The sequence below is a fragment of the Triticum aestivum genome, chromosome 7B, assembly GCF_018294505.1.
Source record: "Triticum aestivum cultivar Chinese Spring chromosome 7B, IWGSC CS RefSeq v2.1, whole genome shotgun sequence".
NCBI classification, from domain to species: Eukaryota; Viridiplantae; Streptophyta; class Magnoliopsida; order Poales; family Poaceae; genus Triticum; species Triticum aestivum.
In genome coordinates this window covers 229651108-229668195 of record NC_057813.1, presented here as the reverse complement: position 1 = coordinate 229668195, position 17088 = coordinate 229651108, and the positions used below count along the sequence as shown (strand labels likewise).

Genomic DNA, 17088 nt, shown 5'->3' with positions numbered 1-17088 from the left:
TGTTCCTATGGGCTGGCCCATTTCGGGGTTTAACCCCAACCGGTTTTGGGAAGGTTCTAGAACCATGCCTGAACCCGGTTTTTATGTTTTTCTTTCGGGTTTTTTTTCTTTTTTCGTTTTCCCCCTTTTTCTGTTTTATTTTCTTTTTTTTCTTTACTTTGATGTTTTCATTTTTATTCTTTTTTTAATTTCTGAAAATCTATTAATTCACGATTTTTTTCTAAGATCGTATTTTTTTAATGAAGAATATTTTTTCCAAAATCGTAGTTTTATTTTTACTAAATAGTTACTCTTAAATCATGAAGATTTTTTATGGAAACAGAGAACATTTTCTAAAAAGTCACAAACATTTTTTTCGAAATCATGAACAATTTGTTTAGAAATTTGTGAACATTCTCTTATGTCATGAACTTTTTTTAAAATAATGAACGTTTTAAAATTAAAGACTACTTTTTCGAAATCATAAACATTTTTTCCAAATTTGTGAACATTTTTAGAATTTAGCGAACATTTTTTTGAATTGTGAACATTTTTTCCAAATTTGTGAATATTTTTTTGAATCATGAACATTTTTTCCAAATTCGTGAACATTTTTCGAATTAGCGAACATTTGTTTCAAGTTCTTTAATTATGAACATTTTTTTAATTTTGTGAACATTTTGTTTTTCAAATTCGTGAACAGTTTCTGAATTCTGGAGCATTTTTCTGTAATCATGATTTATTTATTTTGTGAATATTTTTCAATTTCACGAACATTTTTTTGAAATCATGAACATTATTTTAAATTCATGAACTTTTTCTAAATTTGTGAACATTTTTTTTCCAAATTCATGAACAATTTTTGAATTACCAAGCATCTTTTTGATATCCCAAATTATTGGAAAAAAAGAAAAGGAAAAAAAGAAAAAGGAAACATCCACACACAAAAAAACGGCGGCGTCCCGGCCACACATGGGCTGGCCCATAAGAGGAGCGGGGGGTGCGCGCCCGCTTCCTTCGCAGCGCGTGCTGCGCCCGCGCCCCCCATATACCGTGCACATACTTAAAAAATCAGAAATAAATGGGGAGCACCCAGGGATCGATCCTAGCCACTCGGCTCGCCGTTCGTTTCGTGATTAGCTAGTTGGGTGCGGCCTACTTTATGCGGAATAAGCTGTTTTCAGTGGTTTTTCCAGGGGTTTTTTCATTCCTTTTTGCATTTGTTTCTTCATTTTTTTATTTTTTATTTGATTTATTTTGTTTCTTTTTGGGTTCTCAATTTTTTTGGTTTCCTTTTGTTTTTCATTCTATATTTTTTGTACATGTAAATACATTTTTCTAATACACATTTAACATTTTTCTATTCAAATTTAGCATGCTTTAATACATGGTCTTCTTTTCTTAATACATATTTTTAACATTTTTCAAATGTTTGATTAACATTTTTCAAATACAAGACTAACATTATTTGAATACTTGATCAACATTTTCCCTATACATACTTTTAAACTTTTACCAAATGCTTGATTAATAGTTTTCAACTAAAAAGATTTAACATTTTTCTATACACATTAGCAGTCGCCTATATTTATATATACTCGTCCGCACTGCTCCTTCTCCTCCAAGAAAGAAAGCTAGGGTTTCTGCCTCTCGCCGGCGCCGCCGCAGGTCCGCTTCGTCTCCGGTGGCCCTAGGACCATGGAGGCGCGGTGGATCCTGCCAAGGGCCGGCGGGAGGGCTCCGTTTTCAGTCGTTTTTTTTCCTGTCTTGTTAGGGTTTGTGTCATGCTCAGGAAGGCGGGACGGCGGCGGCTCCCTGAAGATGGAATAAAGGTCTCTCCGCCTAGCCCTCATTCCGGCGGTGCATCTAGCATCGTTGGTGGGTGTGTGGAGGTGTGTCTCCGGCAGATCTATCTTTGGTGGATTTTCTTGGATCTCGTCGTTGTTCATCTACGTTCGTGTGTCTTCGGGTTGAATCCTTTCAACCTACGTTATTCTTCATTGGCGGCGGTTGCTGTTCTGGTGCGCTGGTCCTATGGGGCCTTAGCACGACGACTTTCCGACTGTCTACTACAACAAGTTGTGCCCGACTCCGGCGATGGAGGGGTGATGACGGCGGCGCGCCTTCGGCTCGCTTCAGTGCTTGTAGTCGTCGCTAGGTGGTCTACGGATCTGGATGTAATTTATATTTCTGGTGTTCGTTGTACTGCCATTATTGAAGATGAATAGATTGGAAGTTTGTTCGCAAAAAAAAAGTTTCCAAACGCTTGATTAACATTATTCAAACACTTGTTCAATGTTTTTTTCAAATGCTTGATTCACATGTTTATATACACGATAAGAAAACCATCATTTTTTAATGCATCATCAGCATTATTTCTATACACATTTTTGACATTTCCTAAATTCTTATTTAACAATTTTAAATCTTTTTCAACATTTTTTCAAAGTCTTGATTAACATTTTTATATACATGATTAAATATATTTTTTCATGTTTAATACATTATCAACATTTCTCTATACACATTCAACATTTTTCGAATGCTTGATTAACATTTTTCAAATACTTGTTCAACATTTTTTGAATGCTTAATTAAAAAAATTTAAATACTTGTTCATGATTTTTTAAATTCCTTTTTACCATTTTTCAAATATTTGTTCAACATTTTCGGAATTCTTGATTAATATTTTTGTCAAATACTTGTTCAACATTTTTCTCATATTTGTTCAAAATTTTCTAAATGCTTGATTTACATCATAAACAAGAATATTTTATAATATAAACAAAAATACAAAATTTAAAAAAAAACGAAAACATTAAAAAAAACAGAAAACACGTTGTGGCCTCCCGCGCTCCCGCGCTCATGGGCCAGCCCACCTCGCTCGCCCCCTTTAGCGAGTCGGAATTGAGACTCGCTGAAGGCGAGATATAAGGGCACCCGGCCCGCCCCGTATGCCCTTATACGGGGTGGGGTGGGCTGGCCCAGGTGGCCAGGTCCACGGCACCGTGTAAGGCTCGTGTCCTCGTACGTCCTGGCGTCCCCCTTCCTCGCCAACAGAAACCCTTGGTGTCGAACTGCTCCATGTCTCAGTACATCCGGCGTAGCACAGCTATCTCCCCCAACGCAACCTTTCTCACAACCTTCTGGCTCTTTATCTGCACCGCCTTCATCACCCTAGAGCTTTTTTTTGCATGGTAATACGTGTCTCATTTATATCATAAGTATCATAGTACAAGTCACGTAACCGATCTGGCAAAACTGAAAAGACAGCGGAAAGCTAGCCTTTGCACAAAGGAACAACAACCAGGAAGTAAAATTACAATCAAGATTGAAGAAACCTCTGAACTTGACACCAACATCCGTCACCTGCCTCTGGAACCACGACAGTAGCCACCAAAGGGAAAAGTGACGGATCACCTTCACATCCAAGCTCGTAGCGGCTCCATCGCTGATATGCAGCTTTGCGGACCTCCAAGGTGGTTCACCAAAGGTAAAACCATTACCGTTGAACGAATCAGACCGGGGCAACACTCCGGACACGTCATCGAACTTCAGATCTGGCACCCCCACACGACTAGAACGCCGGAGGAGAAAACCACATCTGCCATCCACGAACCGCGAACCCAGCACACGATCCACCATCTTCCAGATGCCGCCGATGCAGACCACAATCTGCATCCGCTCCTAGACTACCTCCCAAGCTCCGCGCCGGCGCTGGAGCAAACGCCGTCGCAACGGCGGAGCCCGAGGACACAGGTCCACCACAAGGATGTCGCCGCCGCCACGCAATCCTTACTTGAACAGACTGATTGCCAAATCCATCCCCAACAATAGGACCGATTGCCTTGTTGGAGTAGGATCCGAAAAAACTTTATTCAACGCCGCCATCGCCGCCGCCAAAGCCAAGACGATGAACGGCCTAAAATCCTAATCTACAAAAAAGAAAACGATCCACGCGCGTGGATCCGGCGACCCCCCTCACCACCGACGAGACGATCGAGGCCGCCGGCGGAGGGGAGCCGCCAGATGGCGGCGGCGGGGAAGACTCCTGGCGGCGAGGTCGCCTTTTCTTTCTTCTGGCGGAAGAAAGAAACGCCTTCGAAAGAAAACGGCTTTTTCATCACCACCCTAGAGCTGCACGCTACAGGTCGCGCTCGCGGTGGTGCAGGCCGTGGCGTACAAGGGAAGGGGGCAGCGAGCCCGGGCGCACCCGCAGCAGGCATTAAGCCCCATGAGGAAGTCGAGCACATGTCAGTTCCCTTGAGGCGCCGTGGGCGCCGTGGGAGAAAAAGAGAGAGGCGATCGTGGGGCTAGGTGAGAGAGGAGGTCGCGGAGGTGCGGGCGAGCGGCGGCAGGTTGGAAGCCGCGGTTTGTTCGGGATCAGGACTCGGAGGAAGGAAATAGATCTGCTGAAGTGCTGAAGGATGGACACTGCGGAAGAGATCGTAGGACGCATGAGTATGGAAAAACCGGTGGGAGAGTGCATAGAAAAAAAACCGGTAGGAAAGGATATGAATCGGTGGAAGGGGTGGAAGCAACTACCAACTTTTCGTCAGATAATTCATTTCTTCTTACTAATATTTTGCCAGGATTTACACCATATGAACTCGAGCTCGTGCAAACGAATGCAAGTACAAGCATGTACATGTACGGAACGAAAACAAATGTTCGATACAATACAACAACATGATGATTCTCGAATTGCTCTTATGGCAATAAATAGCAGAGCCCCGGCTGTATCGTAAGAAAGGCGTATTTGAATTTGATACAAGATACTTGTGCTCGGTGTTCTTAGGCGATATATAGCAGTAGCAGAGCTCCCGCTGCTTCTTTCCTGAGGAGGTCATTCTAATCTTAGGCAATAAACCGAGTCGGCTATTGCAAGCATGAACATTGGCTGCAGGTTCTGAACGTCTGGATGCAGATGTAGACTGTGCCTACGTATATGCTCACTCTTTTCCTGACTCTTGGCCCGACCAGTTGTCCCCTTTCTTCTGTGGATCTCTCTTTAATCTCGCCTATGAACAGAAGAACAACAAGAATATAAAGTAACTTAACCAATGTATGATTGTATGAAGACTAACTGTGAATGAACAATTGATATGTTTACTATGTTCATCCATCAATACTGAAACTTTAGTTGCCTTAGAGAAAATACTGGAGCTTCAGCGTTCTCAAACTAACCTCAGTTTGGGTGAGCTCAGCCACCTTCATAATACGGATGCTCTGCACACACAAAAAAAACATAAGCAGCTCTCAAACATTTTTGTATATATACGTGCACCATTCATTAACATTGCAAATGAAATTGTTATGCAGGTGAACTTCAAATGTACGCTAGAGAGCTCCTTTACAGTACCCCTAAATGAATGTGAGCCATCCATGAGGAGAAAGGACTGAACTACCCTTCTAAGTGAAGGGTCAGATTTTAGTGGTACTCCATCTCTGCTGGAGGGAGTACAAGGGTACTGTAAAAAAGCTCACGCTAGAATGCTGTGGAGATAAAAAAAAACTAGCTGACCTTAACAGCTGCCAATGCTTCTGTAACAATTTCCTCGAAGCGGGTTAGCTCAGCCATGCTCATCTCTTTAACATCTAGTTCCAAGGCCCTGAAATTAGACAGTGTGTGTAATGCGAAATATATAATCTTAGGCACAGCGTCGATCAGTGTATGGATGTGTGATGGATGAGTAATTACATTTGAGCGAAGCTATTTAGTTCAGATACTGACTCCGGAGCTGACTGCTCGTTCAGATCAAACTGTCCAAAGAATCGAAAGAACTGGTTAGTAACTTGCTACAGAAACCAAGCATGAATAAATCCATTACAACAGTACAGGTATGGAGGTGGAACTAAATCTCCGATGCATGCTTACCAACTTTACCAGCATTAATTCTCTACCGCAGCTGGTTATATACCTAATTAGCCAACAAAATGGACCTACCAAAGATTGAATTCAAACCCGAAAATTTGAACGCAAGCTGTTTACTTCGAGATTGCTTTCAATCGCTGATAAATATCATCTCCATCATACCCTTTTTGTTTCTACAGTCGTGTTTCCTTTGTCAAGTGCTTAATTGAAGCTAGAAACAGGATCTAGGATTAAAACAGGAAGCCCCATTCTCCTGGGACGATACTTGGCTTAAAATAGAAACTTTTATGTGACGTCTTCCTTGTCAAATATCTGTATTGACTGCTTCTTTCTTTACACCTGGGTTTAGTTTCACTTTGGAAGATGGTCATCTGCTACCAACAACTTAACTATTGGAGAATGATTGGGAGAGGCTGTTTTTGGTCTGAAAATCATTCCTTAGAATTAGAATAGTATCATTTAGGCCCTAAATAAAACAGTGTTTTTACCACTAAGAGCATCTCTAGCTGATTCCTTATATCTTAACTCCTTATATGCCTCCATATACTTAACTCCTTCAAAATTTGCTCCGCTAAAGGTTGCGGAACCTAGCTGAACCCCTATATTTAACTCTCTAAACAAATTGACAAATTCTTCCAACCTTTATCACATACATTTCAAAGAATTGCACAATAATTCATCAAGCATTCGAACGATTCAAATTCAACGTACACAACAAATCGACCATATAAACATGCATATAGTTCATATCATCGAGAAATTCAAATTAAAACATGCACAAAGTTCATCCAAAAGGCACCACATCGATCAAATTTGATCCAAAATCACCACAACATTGCATGTCTTATGTCGTGGATTCGGCCCTACCAAAGGCATGTTTCGGCTGAACGTTCGAAGCACTTTCGTGCTCATCATCTCCAAAGAAAACATCACCACCCCCACGGCCACCACCATCACCCCCATGGCCACCACCATCACCCCCATGGCCACCACCATCACCCCCACGAGAGGCCTCCGATTGGGCTATGATCTCTAAATGAGTGAGTTCCCAATACTTCCTTGCCGTGGCATCCATCGCGTTAGGGTCCATGAACATGATAACCCTCTCTTCGGGCTTCTTATCTTTTGCAAGCCTTTCCTCCTTGAGTGCAATCCTACGCTCCTCCTCCTTCACCTTCCTCTCTTCGGCCACCAACTTGGACCTCCACTTCTCGTCCTCCAAGCACTTGAGCTCGTTCCACTTTGCCGTCCCGTCTTCTTTGCGTTTGGCTGCCAATGCTTTCTTGCTCTCAACCATAGCATCAAGCTCATCTTTGTAGGCGTCGACGCCTCCATGCTTCTTCCTCTCTTTTGCAATCTTGTTAATTACCGTCCTGCCTCCTGAAAGGGTGTTCATCCTCCTCGTTATCAGCTTCGACGGATATGGTAATCCATGACCTCTTCGGCAACGCATGTGGGGAACAAGAATACATTTTCTTTCGAATCAGCGTGGTTTGAAAGAGAAGGGTTCCTGGATCTAATAGCAAGAGAATGGGCTAAAGATTCAGGAGGGAGATCGAATGTTGAGAGATGGCAGAATAAGATTAGGCATTTAAGTCAGTTCTTACGGGAGTGGGCCAAACACCTGAGTGGGATATATAAGGCTGAGAAGGAAAGGCTCCTTTTACTTATTCAATCCCTAGATTTAAAAGCCTAGTCCTCCATTTTAGATACCAGAGAGCTGGACACTAAAGTGGAGGCAGAATTAAGACTGAAAGAACTGCTTCATGAGGAGGAATTGAAGTGGGCACTGTGACTAAAGTTCGCAAAATCGTCCAAGGGGATGATAACACACAATTCTTCCACATGATTGCGAATGGCAAGCATCGAAAGAAGAGAATCTTTCAGCTTGAGCAAAATGAGGGGACGATTTTAGGACAGGAGAACCTAAAAGTATATATCACCAATTACTATAAGCAGTTGTTTGGGCCTCCCGAGGATAATTTCGTATCCTTGGATGAGTCGAGGGTTGAGGATGTTCCTCAACTCGCAGCGGATGAGAACGATATTTTGACAACCCCATTTTCGGAGAAAGAGGTGTTTGAAGCAATTTCACAAATGAAGAATAATAAAGCTCCAAGACCGGATGGTTTTCCGGTGGAGTTTTATAAAAAGTGCTGGCACATCATTAAGGAGGACTTGCTCCCGATGTTCCAGGATTTATTCTCGGGACAGTTGCAGCTGTTTCACTTGAACTTCGGAACAATTACTTTGCTTCCAAAGAAAACAGAGGCCGTGAGGATTGAGCAATTTAGGCCGATCTGTCTTCTTAATGTTAGCTTTAAAATTTTCACCAAAGTTGGGACTAATAGGCTTACGCAGATTGCGCATTTTGTGGTGCAGCCGTCTCAAACTGCTTACTTGCTGGACAGAAACATCCTAGAAGGGGCTGTGGTCCTACATGAAACGCTCCATGAAATCCACACGAAAAACTAGATGGGGTGGTTTTCAAAGTGGATTTTGAGAAAGCGTACGACAAGGTAAAATGGCCATTTCTTCAGCAGGCCTTGAGTATGAAAGGATTCGATCAGGCCTGGAGGGACCAGGTAGACTCTTTCACGCAAAAAGGGAGTGTTGGAATCAGGGTAAATGATGACATAGGTCATTATTTCCAGACACACAAGGGTCTGAGACAAGGAGATCCGATGTCACCGATTCTGTCCAACATAGTCGTTGACATGTTGACAATCCTAATAGGAAGGGCTAAGGATGATGGCCAGGTAGGTGGCCTCGTTCCGCATTTAGTTGACGGAGGAGTGTCTATCCTACAGTACGCTGATGATACTATCATCTTCATGGAGCATGATTTGGCTAAAGCTAGAAACATGAAGCTGGTGTTGTGCTTGTTCGAACAATTATCGGGGTTAAAGATTAATTTCCATAAAAGTGAATTGTTCTGCTTTGGAAGAGCTAAAGAAGAACAAGAAGCTTACAAGGAATTGTTCGGGTGCGAATTGGGGTCTTTACCCTTCATGTATTTGGGTATACCAATCCACCATCGCAAGCTTTCCAACAAGGAGTGGAAGTGCATTGAAGATCGATTTGGAAAAAATTGAGCTGCTGGAAGGGCAAGCTTATGTCATACGGAGGACGACTGATTCTGATTAATTCGGTTCTCACAAGTATGCCTATGTTTCTCTTGTCCTTTTTTGAAGTACCAGTTGGAGTACGAAAAAGGCTAGATTTCTATCGATCGCGCTTCTTCTGGCAGAGCGATGAATTAAAACGAAGATACAGACTCACTAAGTGGGATATCATTTGTAGGCCGAAAGATCAAGGGGGTCTAGGCATTGAAAATTTAGAGGTGAAGAACATATGTCTTCTTAGCAAGTGGCTGTATAAGTTATCTGTAGAGACGGATGCCACTTGGGCCCGGATTCTTCGTAATAAGTACCTTCAGTCCAAAACCTTGTCCCAGGTGACGGTAAGACCGACTGATTCGCCTTTTTGGAAGGGACTGATGAGAGTGAAATCAGTCTTTTTTAACATGACAAAATTTGTAGTTGGAAATGGTACTTCCACAAAATTCTGGGAGGACACATGGCTAGGGGAGACGCCCCTTGCACTCAAATATCCTTCTCTCTATAATATTGTTCAGTGAAGAGACGCTTACATTGCAACAGTATTACAGTCCAATCCTCTTAATATTCAATTCAGGAGGATGGTAGCAGGAAATCGTTGGGAAGCATGGCTCCATCTTGTGAGAAGATTGATGGATGTCCACCTTTCTCAACAGCCCGATCAGTTGCGCTGGAAGCTAGCTAAGAATGGTGAGTTTTCGGTTAAATCCATGTATTTGGATATTATCAACACTAGCACTATTCCTCGTTCGAAACATGTTTGGAAAGTCAAAGTGCCTTTAAAAATCAAAGTGTTTATGTTGTTTGTCCACAAACAAGTTATCCTAACGAAGGACAATTTGGCGAAATGAAACATGACTGGATCTAAAAGATGTAGTTTCTGTGATAGTGATGAATCAATCAAACACCTCTTTCTTGACTGCCCATTGGCCAAAAAAATGTGGAAGTCGTTCCACATAGCTTTTAATATTACTCCTCCGAATTCCATCAACACGTTATTTGGGACGTGGCTAGATGGGATTGATGCAGAAACAGCGAGACATATCCGTGTAGGAGTATGTGCTTTATTATGGGCAGTTTGGAACTGCAGAAACGACTTGGCTTTTAACAGAACAACAAATATTCATTTCTTGCAGGTTATTTTTCAGGCCACTACACTCATCCGTATGTGGTTGCTACTCACTCCGACGGAGGCGAGGGAGCATTTGGTTACTGGATCTATCCGATGGGAGACGGTAGCATGGGCTATCTTCAACCGGTTTGGATGGCGGTCATGTAATAGGATAGGTGTTAGTTTCCTATCTTTTGTTTTGCCTGCCGGTTGTGGCTATCCTGTTTTTGCATTCATGCTCTTTGTGAGCATTTTTTCCTTTTGTTTGAGACCTCGAGACTTATGTTGGACCTTTTGATTGTCAATAATATGGCCGTCTGCATTGTTCTGATGCAGAGGTCGGGGCAAACCCCCTTTTCAAAAAAATGACCTCTTCGGCATGGTCTCAAAGTTCCTCTGGATTCATTTCTCATTGCCAGCTAGTTCTTGTAGCAATGGTGCAATGTGAAGGGCTTGCCACCATTCTTCTTGTTGTGTTGTTTGTATAGGTCTCTGATGATAGGCCCATACTCCGTGATTGGCACCCCACTCAATGATCCATGGTTGACTTGATCAATACACCCGGACAATCGGGTATTGCTGTTGGACGGTGCCCCAACGGTATCCAAGAGAGCCTTGAGTGCAGTTGGATCATACGGTGATGGTGTTGGAGTAGTAAACTTCAATCCTAGTTCCGGTGGCAAGGCGTCGGTGGTCGCGATCCCATCTACAAGTACGGGGACGCAACAGCGTCCTTTGCGTTCCAATAAGGCTGCCCTCCGCTCGGATGCTCGGATGGCGATGTGGTCCTATGCTACTAGGACATTCTCTTAATAGGTCAGAGGCCCCTTTGAACCTACATCCTGGAATCAAAGTCATCACTAGAATCGTAGAAGCATGCCGACTGAGGGATTCGAGCACTTCTTCCAGATCTAGATCTCTCCACCAGATAATGGAGGTCGAACATCGAGTCATGGTCGCCACCCAAGCAACCACCATCCTTCGGATCAACGCCAGAGCGCCATCACCGTCGCTCGAACCAGCGGTCTGGCATCCACTTCATCTAAATAAACTGCCCAATCCATTCGGATCCGCCGGTACCAAAGCTTTATGGACCTTCTGTCATTGTTGGAAGCACCGCTGGAGTGGGGAGTGGCGGGAAGGACATTATTATGACTTTAGGGCGCCTTCGCTTAGCCACCATAAGTAGGACACAAAATTGGGATAACAAACGTAAACAAAAACAAAACAATTCCCTCCCACTCCGCCTAGTCCCCTCTAAGGCGGGCCGCATAGTAACCCGTATCATCCTTTGTTCGCCCGTGAGCATAAAAATGTTGGGACTTTTGGTGTTAAATGGATTTGCAAAGCTAAGATTCCCATTGATTCAAATTTTCACACGAAAACTTTTCCTGAATGCTCTACTCATCAAAGACAGTAGAAAATGGTTGGATCTCCATATGTTTCTTCATGAAAACCTGGAATCTTGTCATCATTCGGTTTCGACTACACCATTGCTAGGGTCTTTTTTGTGGGGAGGGGCACCTTGTTTTACACTTTTTTGATTCCTAACTATTTGGTACAATTGTTCTAGTTGATGCATGTTGAAAGTGCATCTCTATTATACCCTAGTGGTTCTGTTGATTTATGACAAAGTAATTGAGAGACTAATGTTTCATTGTGTTTATTCTGGTATAGCATGTGATATTATGGTGTATCATGCTTTTTTATAAGTGGAAGATCATTGATGAACCCTACCTGCAACTTTTCAACTTGATGTCTACATAAATCTCTTAGCATGTATTTTACAGGCTTTTAGTCAATCCAAGATTCACATTGAGTGTAGGACAACCATAATGTGAAGAGAGGAAAAAGCAAAGTACTTTGGTCTTAAGTCCAAGAACATATCCTAAGACACAATCCTCCAAAATTCGCACCTTATTCATTCCTTTTTATGAATTTCTCTTTGCCCCTGGTACCTATAAATATTTATCTTTTGGTGCTATTGAGTCCCTTAGCATTATTCATACTCAGAGAACAAACTCAATTTGAACAGTTTGGGACCACAGTTTCTTTCATTCTATAACTGTTGAACCATTCCAACGTAACATTATATGTTTGCTCCCGCACTTCCAAGCACAAAATTTTTTCTCAGTGCTTCCGAGTCATTTCAGTTTGCTCCTATGATAGTCACAGTTTAGTTTCAGCACCGCAACACATTTTCAGCTAGTACCCCTGAGTTTTGTCTTACTTCTTTTCTGTAAATTCTTATTCTTAGAACTGCTTTGTTTACTATAGTACAACTAAGCGATTGATTTTATCTGGTACTTCCGAATCACTCTATCTTTGTAGAAAAGCTTCTACTTTTTTCATTCGGAACCACCACTCATTATTTCGCCGGTACTTCAGAGTACTATAGTTCATCTAGTTCCTAAACATTGGCCTGACTTTTCAAATTTATTTGAACTTGTTTGGTAGTCCCACAAGTTTTCTTCTGGTACTTTTGAACCTAGTTACTTTTTGAGTGACAGTCAGATTTTGGATCTTCTCTATGAATATCCTCTCATACCTTTTCATGCCTCCATCCATCCATTTCATCCACCCTTGTTCATTCCACCTGAACCAACCACTTCCTCCACTCCATCCATCTACCACATACAGAAGCAAGATCCAAGGAAAGAAAAAAGAAATAAGTTGGATGATTCCATTTTCATTTCTTGGTTCTTTAAAGGCCAACAACTCCCCTTTACTAAATGCCTACACCTCAAGATCATCTCCTTTCACCACAATCCTATCCTTGTGAGAGAGTGATCCATGGATTCTTGAGATAAGGTTTGATTGATGATCATTCAAGGAGTTCTTATCCAGTGACTTTGCTTTGCTTGTTACTCTTGGATGGTGAGTGCAACCCGGATGGCTAGGAGTCACTTGAGTTCCTATAAAGTTCTACATGTGAAGGACTGGAGAGTTTGTATGGGCTCGGAGATTGCCAACTTCAGGAAAATTTACCCTTGGTGGTTATTTGGATAACCAAAATTACCGCCTAGTTTTAATAAAATGCTCTCAGTAGGATTTTTTAGAAAAATAGTTTTATTAATAATTTTGTTAGGAAAAAATATGTGTATAATCTTGATTGGATGAGAATGGCTGCAAGATATATGCTAAGGGGTTTATAGAAAACTATTTAATTATAGTTTTTCCATAAACTCGTCTTTTGGTTTTAGGAAAACTAAAATTTACTTATCTTTAAATTTGTTATGATGACCTAAAAAATTAGTTAGTTACAAACATAATTGTGTTTAGGCAAATTGATCAATTAAAATCTAGGTATCTAAACAACCCTTTAGTGAGGCTTCTAAGAGCAAGCCATTGTGGAATAGGTTAGTTGTGCTCCGTGGGCCACTTGGTAGGCGACACAACCAGGACCCTTGTGATCCTGGAACCGTTGATTCGAAGCCTCCATCAAGGTGGGTGTAGGACATCACCAACATCATTGTGTCAACCTATGTTTGCACATTCTACCTTACTAACTTACATTCATGCAACTTGTTATATTTTCGTTTCTCTACTTATTCGACATGCTTGATTGTGTAAGGATCAACTAGCCTTTTGTGCTTAAACTATCAAACCTAAAAACCCTCTAAACCTTAGGACAGATCCCCGCCAACATGTCCTTTTCCACGGGGAGATTGCTTCTTTATGGATTGTCTATCAATTATATGTTGGCCCATCTACAAATTACACCTAATGATGCATTGCATGAAATGAAAGTCCTTACATCTCCACATGAGATAACTCACAGATTGCTTGTTGTTTAGTATTTGATAGGTTTGAGGAATAAAGAAGATAAATACATGTGAAGGATCATCGTAATATGCTGATGAGATGATCTATTGTTGTATTTACTATATGCAATGAATCCTCTACCTTGTTGGTGAAGTTAGTGGGATGAGGGTGATTCAAGGATATGAATGTTATGGTTGGGATTGTCAACTTGTCCCCTTTTGGATAATGTTTTTTATTCATTTGGTTGGTGGTTAATTTTGAGAACGCTTATCATAGTAAATTTGAGATGTGATAGTTGTTCATAGTCTTTTCCCTCTGCTTTTCATCGAGTGGATAGGGAACAAGGGGTTTCAGATAAGTGTGTTTAACTCACTTTCTTCCTATATGATATTCTCTTTGAATTATTTTAGATCTTGACAATGAGTTGTACAATAGATGATATGACACAATGGATGTCAACATACATGTACCATGGATGTTTCCACTTTATCTCATATATATTGTATCCTTCAAGCGTAGTAATTTCATTGTTTATTAAATGATCCACTACTTTGTTCACACACATCTGTTGTGTCGACCATCGAACAACTATAGTTAGACAAAACCCTAGCTGTTGATGCCTCTTTGCATCCCCTCGCCCATGTAGAGGTGTGGCTAGCTACATGGAGAAGGTGTTCTTCCGTTGTCTAGGTATCATGAGGGATACATCATTGCAATCCCACATAACATAGTTTTCAGGACACATTCTTATATTCAATATTGGACACATTTACAAAATACAGAAGAATGCGACATTTTCAAGGGTGTTGCTAAAGTGCTAATAAGAAGAGCTTGGCCTTTTTTAGCGAGGCAAGAAATCTTCCGCCTTTGTGGACGAAGCTGATTTTACAAGGGTGATTTGAGGAATACAATGGATATGGTTGGGATGACCGATTGGTCCCCCCTTGGATAGATTTGTGTTGAATTCGGTTGGTAGTTATTTTGAGGAGTGCAAATGATTGTGAATTTGGGATGTAATATGTGCTAACCTGTTTATCCCCTTAGTGTTATGTCAAGTTGATAGGGAACACCATGTTTCATATTAGTGTGCGCAACTTGCTTTGTTCATTTATGTCTCCTCTTTGAACTGCTCATTTAGATCCGGGAAATACATCATATAAAAGATGTATGTCACTATAGGTGTGTCATTGATATGTCAACCACTTTTAGTCATATATATTTTATCCTTGAAAATAGCAATTTTTCTTTTCATCAAGAAAGATATTATAAAACTAGCAGAGTTGGAAGCTAAGGACTTCTTCTGATATATCTTTTATCCTTGAAGCATAGAAATTAGCTTGTTTTTATATGATCAAGTACAAAGTGTTTAACAAGAAAATTACTACAAAGTAAGTGAGTTGTAAGTTAAGGATATTAAGATGAAAGAATATCTTAGTCTCAAGCATGAAGATGTTTGGGAACCAATTTTCAAGATAGACATTGGTCTTAATCATATGTAGTCTTTATGCATGCCATCTTGTTGCTAGTGTCTAAACCGTGTCACTACCACCGACAAATACTAAACCCTGGCCGCCAAGGCTAAGGTGACTAGGTGCGAACCGTGTCACTACCATCGACACATACTAAACCCTGGCCGCCAAGGCTAAGGTAACTAGGTGCTCTTCTACTAGGTGAGCCTCAGCAGGGGCACATCACTAAATACTCTCATGAGATGATTTCCATATTTTGCTTTTTGATAGGTTTACAAAGGATGAGGATAAAGCAATTTTGAAGGTGGTGTTAGGATGCTGACAAGGCGAGCTCATACTCTTGTAATGGATCTTCTCTATGGTTGAAGCTAGTGTGATGAAAAGTATTTGAGGAATACGAGAGCTATGGTTAGGAGTTTCTGATGATCTCTTTCGGATAAAGCTTTCCATTGATTTGTCAGCTTCTCTTTTTGCAGCGCTTATTGTAGTGAATTTTGAGATTTAATAGGGTATAATAGGTTTTGTTCCTTAATTTTCTATTGAGATGATAGGCAACAACAATTTCTAGTTTATGTCTTGAACACACTTTCTTCATTACATGTCTCCTCTCTAAACAACTTTAGTGTAGAATTTGAACAAGTTAAACAATGCATCATATGACAAGATGGATGCCAACATAGGTACATGCATCCTTGATGTGATACCCCCTTTATATCCAATACATTGTGATAAGTTTTATTTATACTCATCATTCCATTGAGTTTAACCATGATACTCTCAAGATTTATCTCAAAATATCCCATTAAGTTTTGCTTTTATTTTGTTTCCCTTTTTCTGTATTTTGTGGGTCTTTTAGTTGTTTCTCCCTTGTAAGCACTTACCAGGAATTGCTACCCATTTTTTAGTAAAACATAGCACAATTTGTGGTTGTATTTGGTATATTGAATGAGAGTCCTCAAAATGAGCTCAAATGACGAAATAAAAAATTTCCTTTTAGGATCATCCCTATTTCAGGTTGTATGCAAAATATGATCAAGCTACCAAGTAAGCACATTAGAGCAATGGGCATAGCACAATACGAGCTCGGGTATGACCGTACAAGGTGGTATGACCATTTGTACCATGCAGGAAGAGCTGGAGAAAAGGCCTAGTCTTCACGGTCCAAACTTTGATTGGGTGACATTTGTTTTTATTCCATATGTGGGAGGTAACTAAGGTTTAAGGGGCATCTAATTCACCTTGGTTCTCTTGGATCAAAACAGAGGAGTCAACTCGATTCTTATATTCATCTCCAAGAGGTATCCAGCCCTAACCCTATTCTAGTCCAATCCCTAGGCATTTGGGGGGTTGTGCCCTAGCCCATACCTCCACACCACTAAGATCCATCACATCCTTGAACGAAGGAAAAATGAGAAATACAAAGCGAGGATCTGCCATGCTTCATTGTCATAGCCCTATTCGCTGACGTTGCGACATCTCACTACATCCCCCTCTCTATCCCTTGTTGAGCCTTTGTGATGGTTGTAAACTTGAACCCCCTTTTTAATGTGTCTACTATTTTAGTAATTGTTGGTTCTTGGTTTTGGATGATTTAGTATGTAAATTTAATCTTATTTCATTTTATTTTTGTCTTTTCGTCTTGTTTAGTTACTAGTTTAGTTTGTTACCCTTTACAATTAGCATGTGCCAAGAAGCGAACAGATTAAGTTATTTCCAATATAGGTTTGGGTGCAATGTAGTTGCATTCAGTAACATGCATAGCTATGGGGT

The 17088-nt window shown here is 41.0% G+C and overlaps 1 protein-coding gene across 1 annotated transcript in view; it reads right to left on the bottom strand.

The window, feature by feature from the left end:
- Window positions 1-4528: 4528 nt before the first annotated feature.
- LOC123161921 (MADS-box transcription factor 51) overlaps window positions 4529-17088 on the bottom strand; it is a 37225-nt gene continuing 24665 nt past the window's right edge. The window contains exons 3-6 of the mRNA XM_044579735.1: window positions 5681-5742; window positions 5504-5591; window positions 5167-5208; window positions 4529-5000 (exon numbers count right to left, since the gene is read on the bottom strand). Of these exons, the coding sequence (XP_044435670.1) occupies window positions 4932-5000; window positions 5167-5208; window positions 5504-5591; window positions 5681-5742 (261 nt within the window). The 3' untranslated portion in view covers window positions 4529-4931. The remainder of the gene's footprint in view (window positions 5001-5166; window positions 5209-5503; window positions 5592-5680; window positions 5743-17088) is intronic.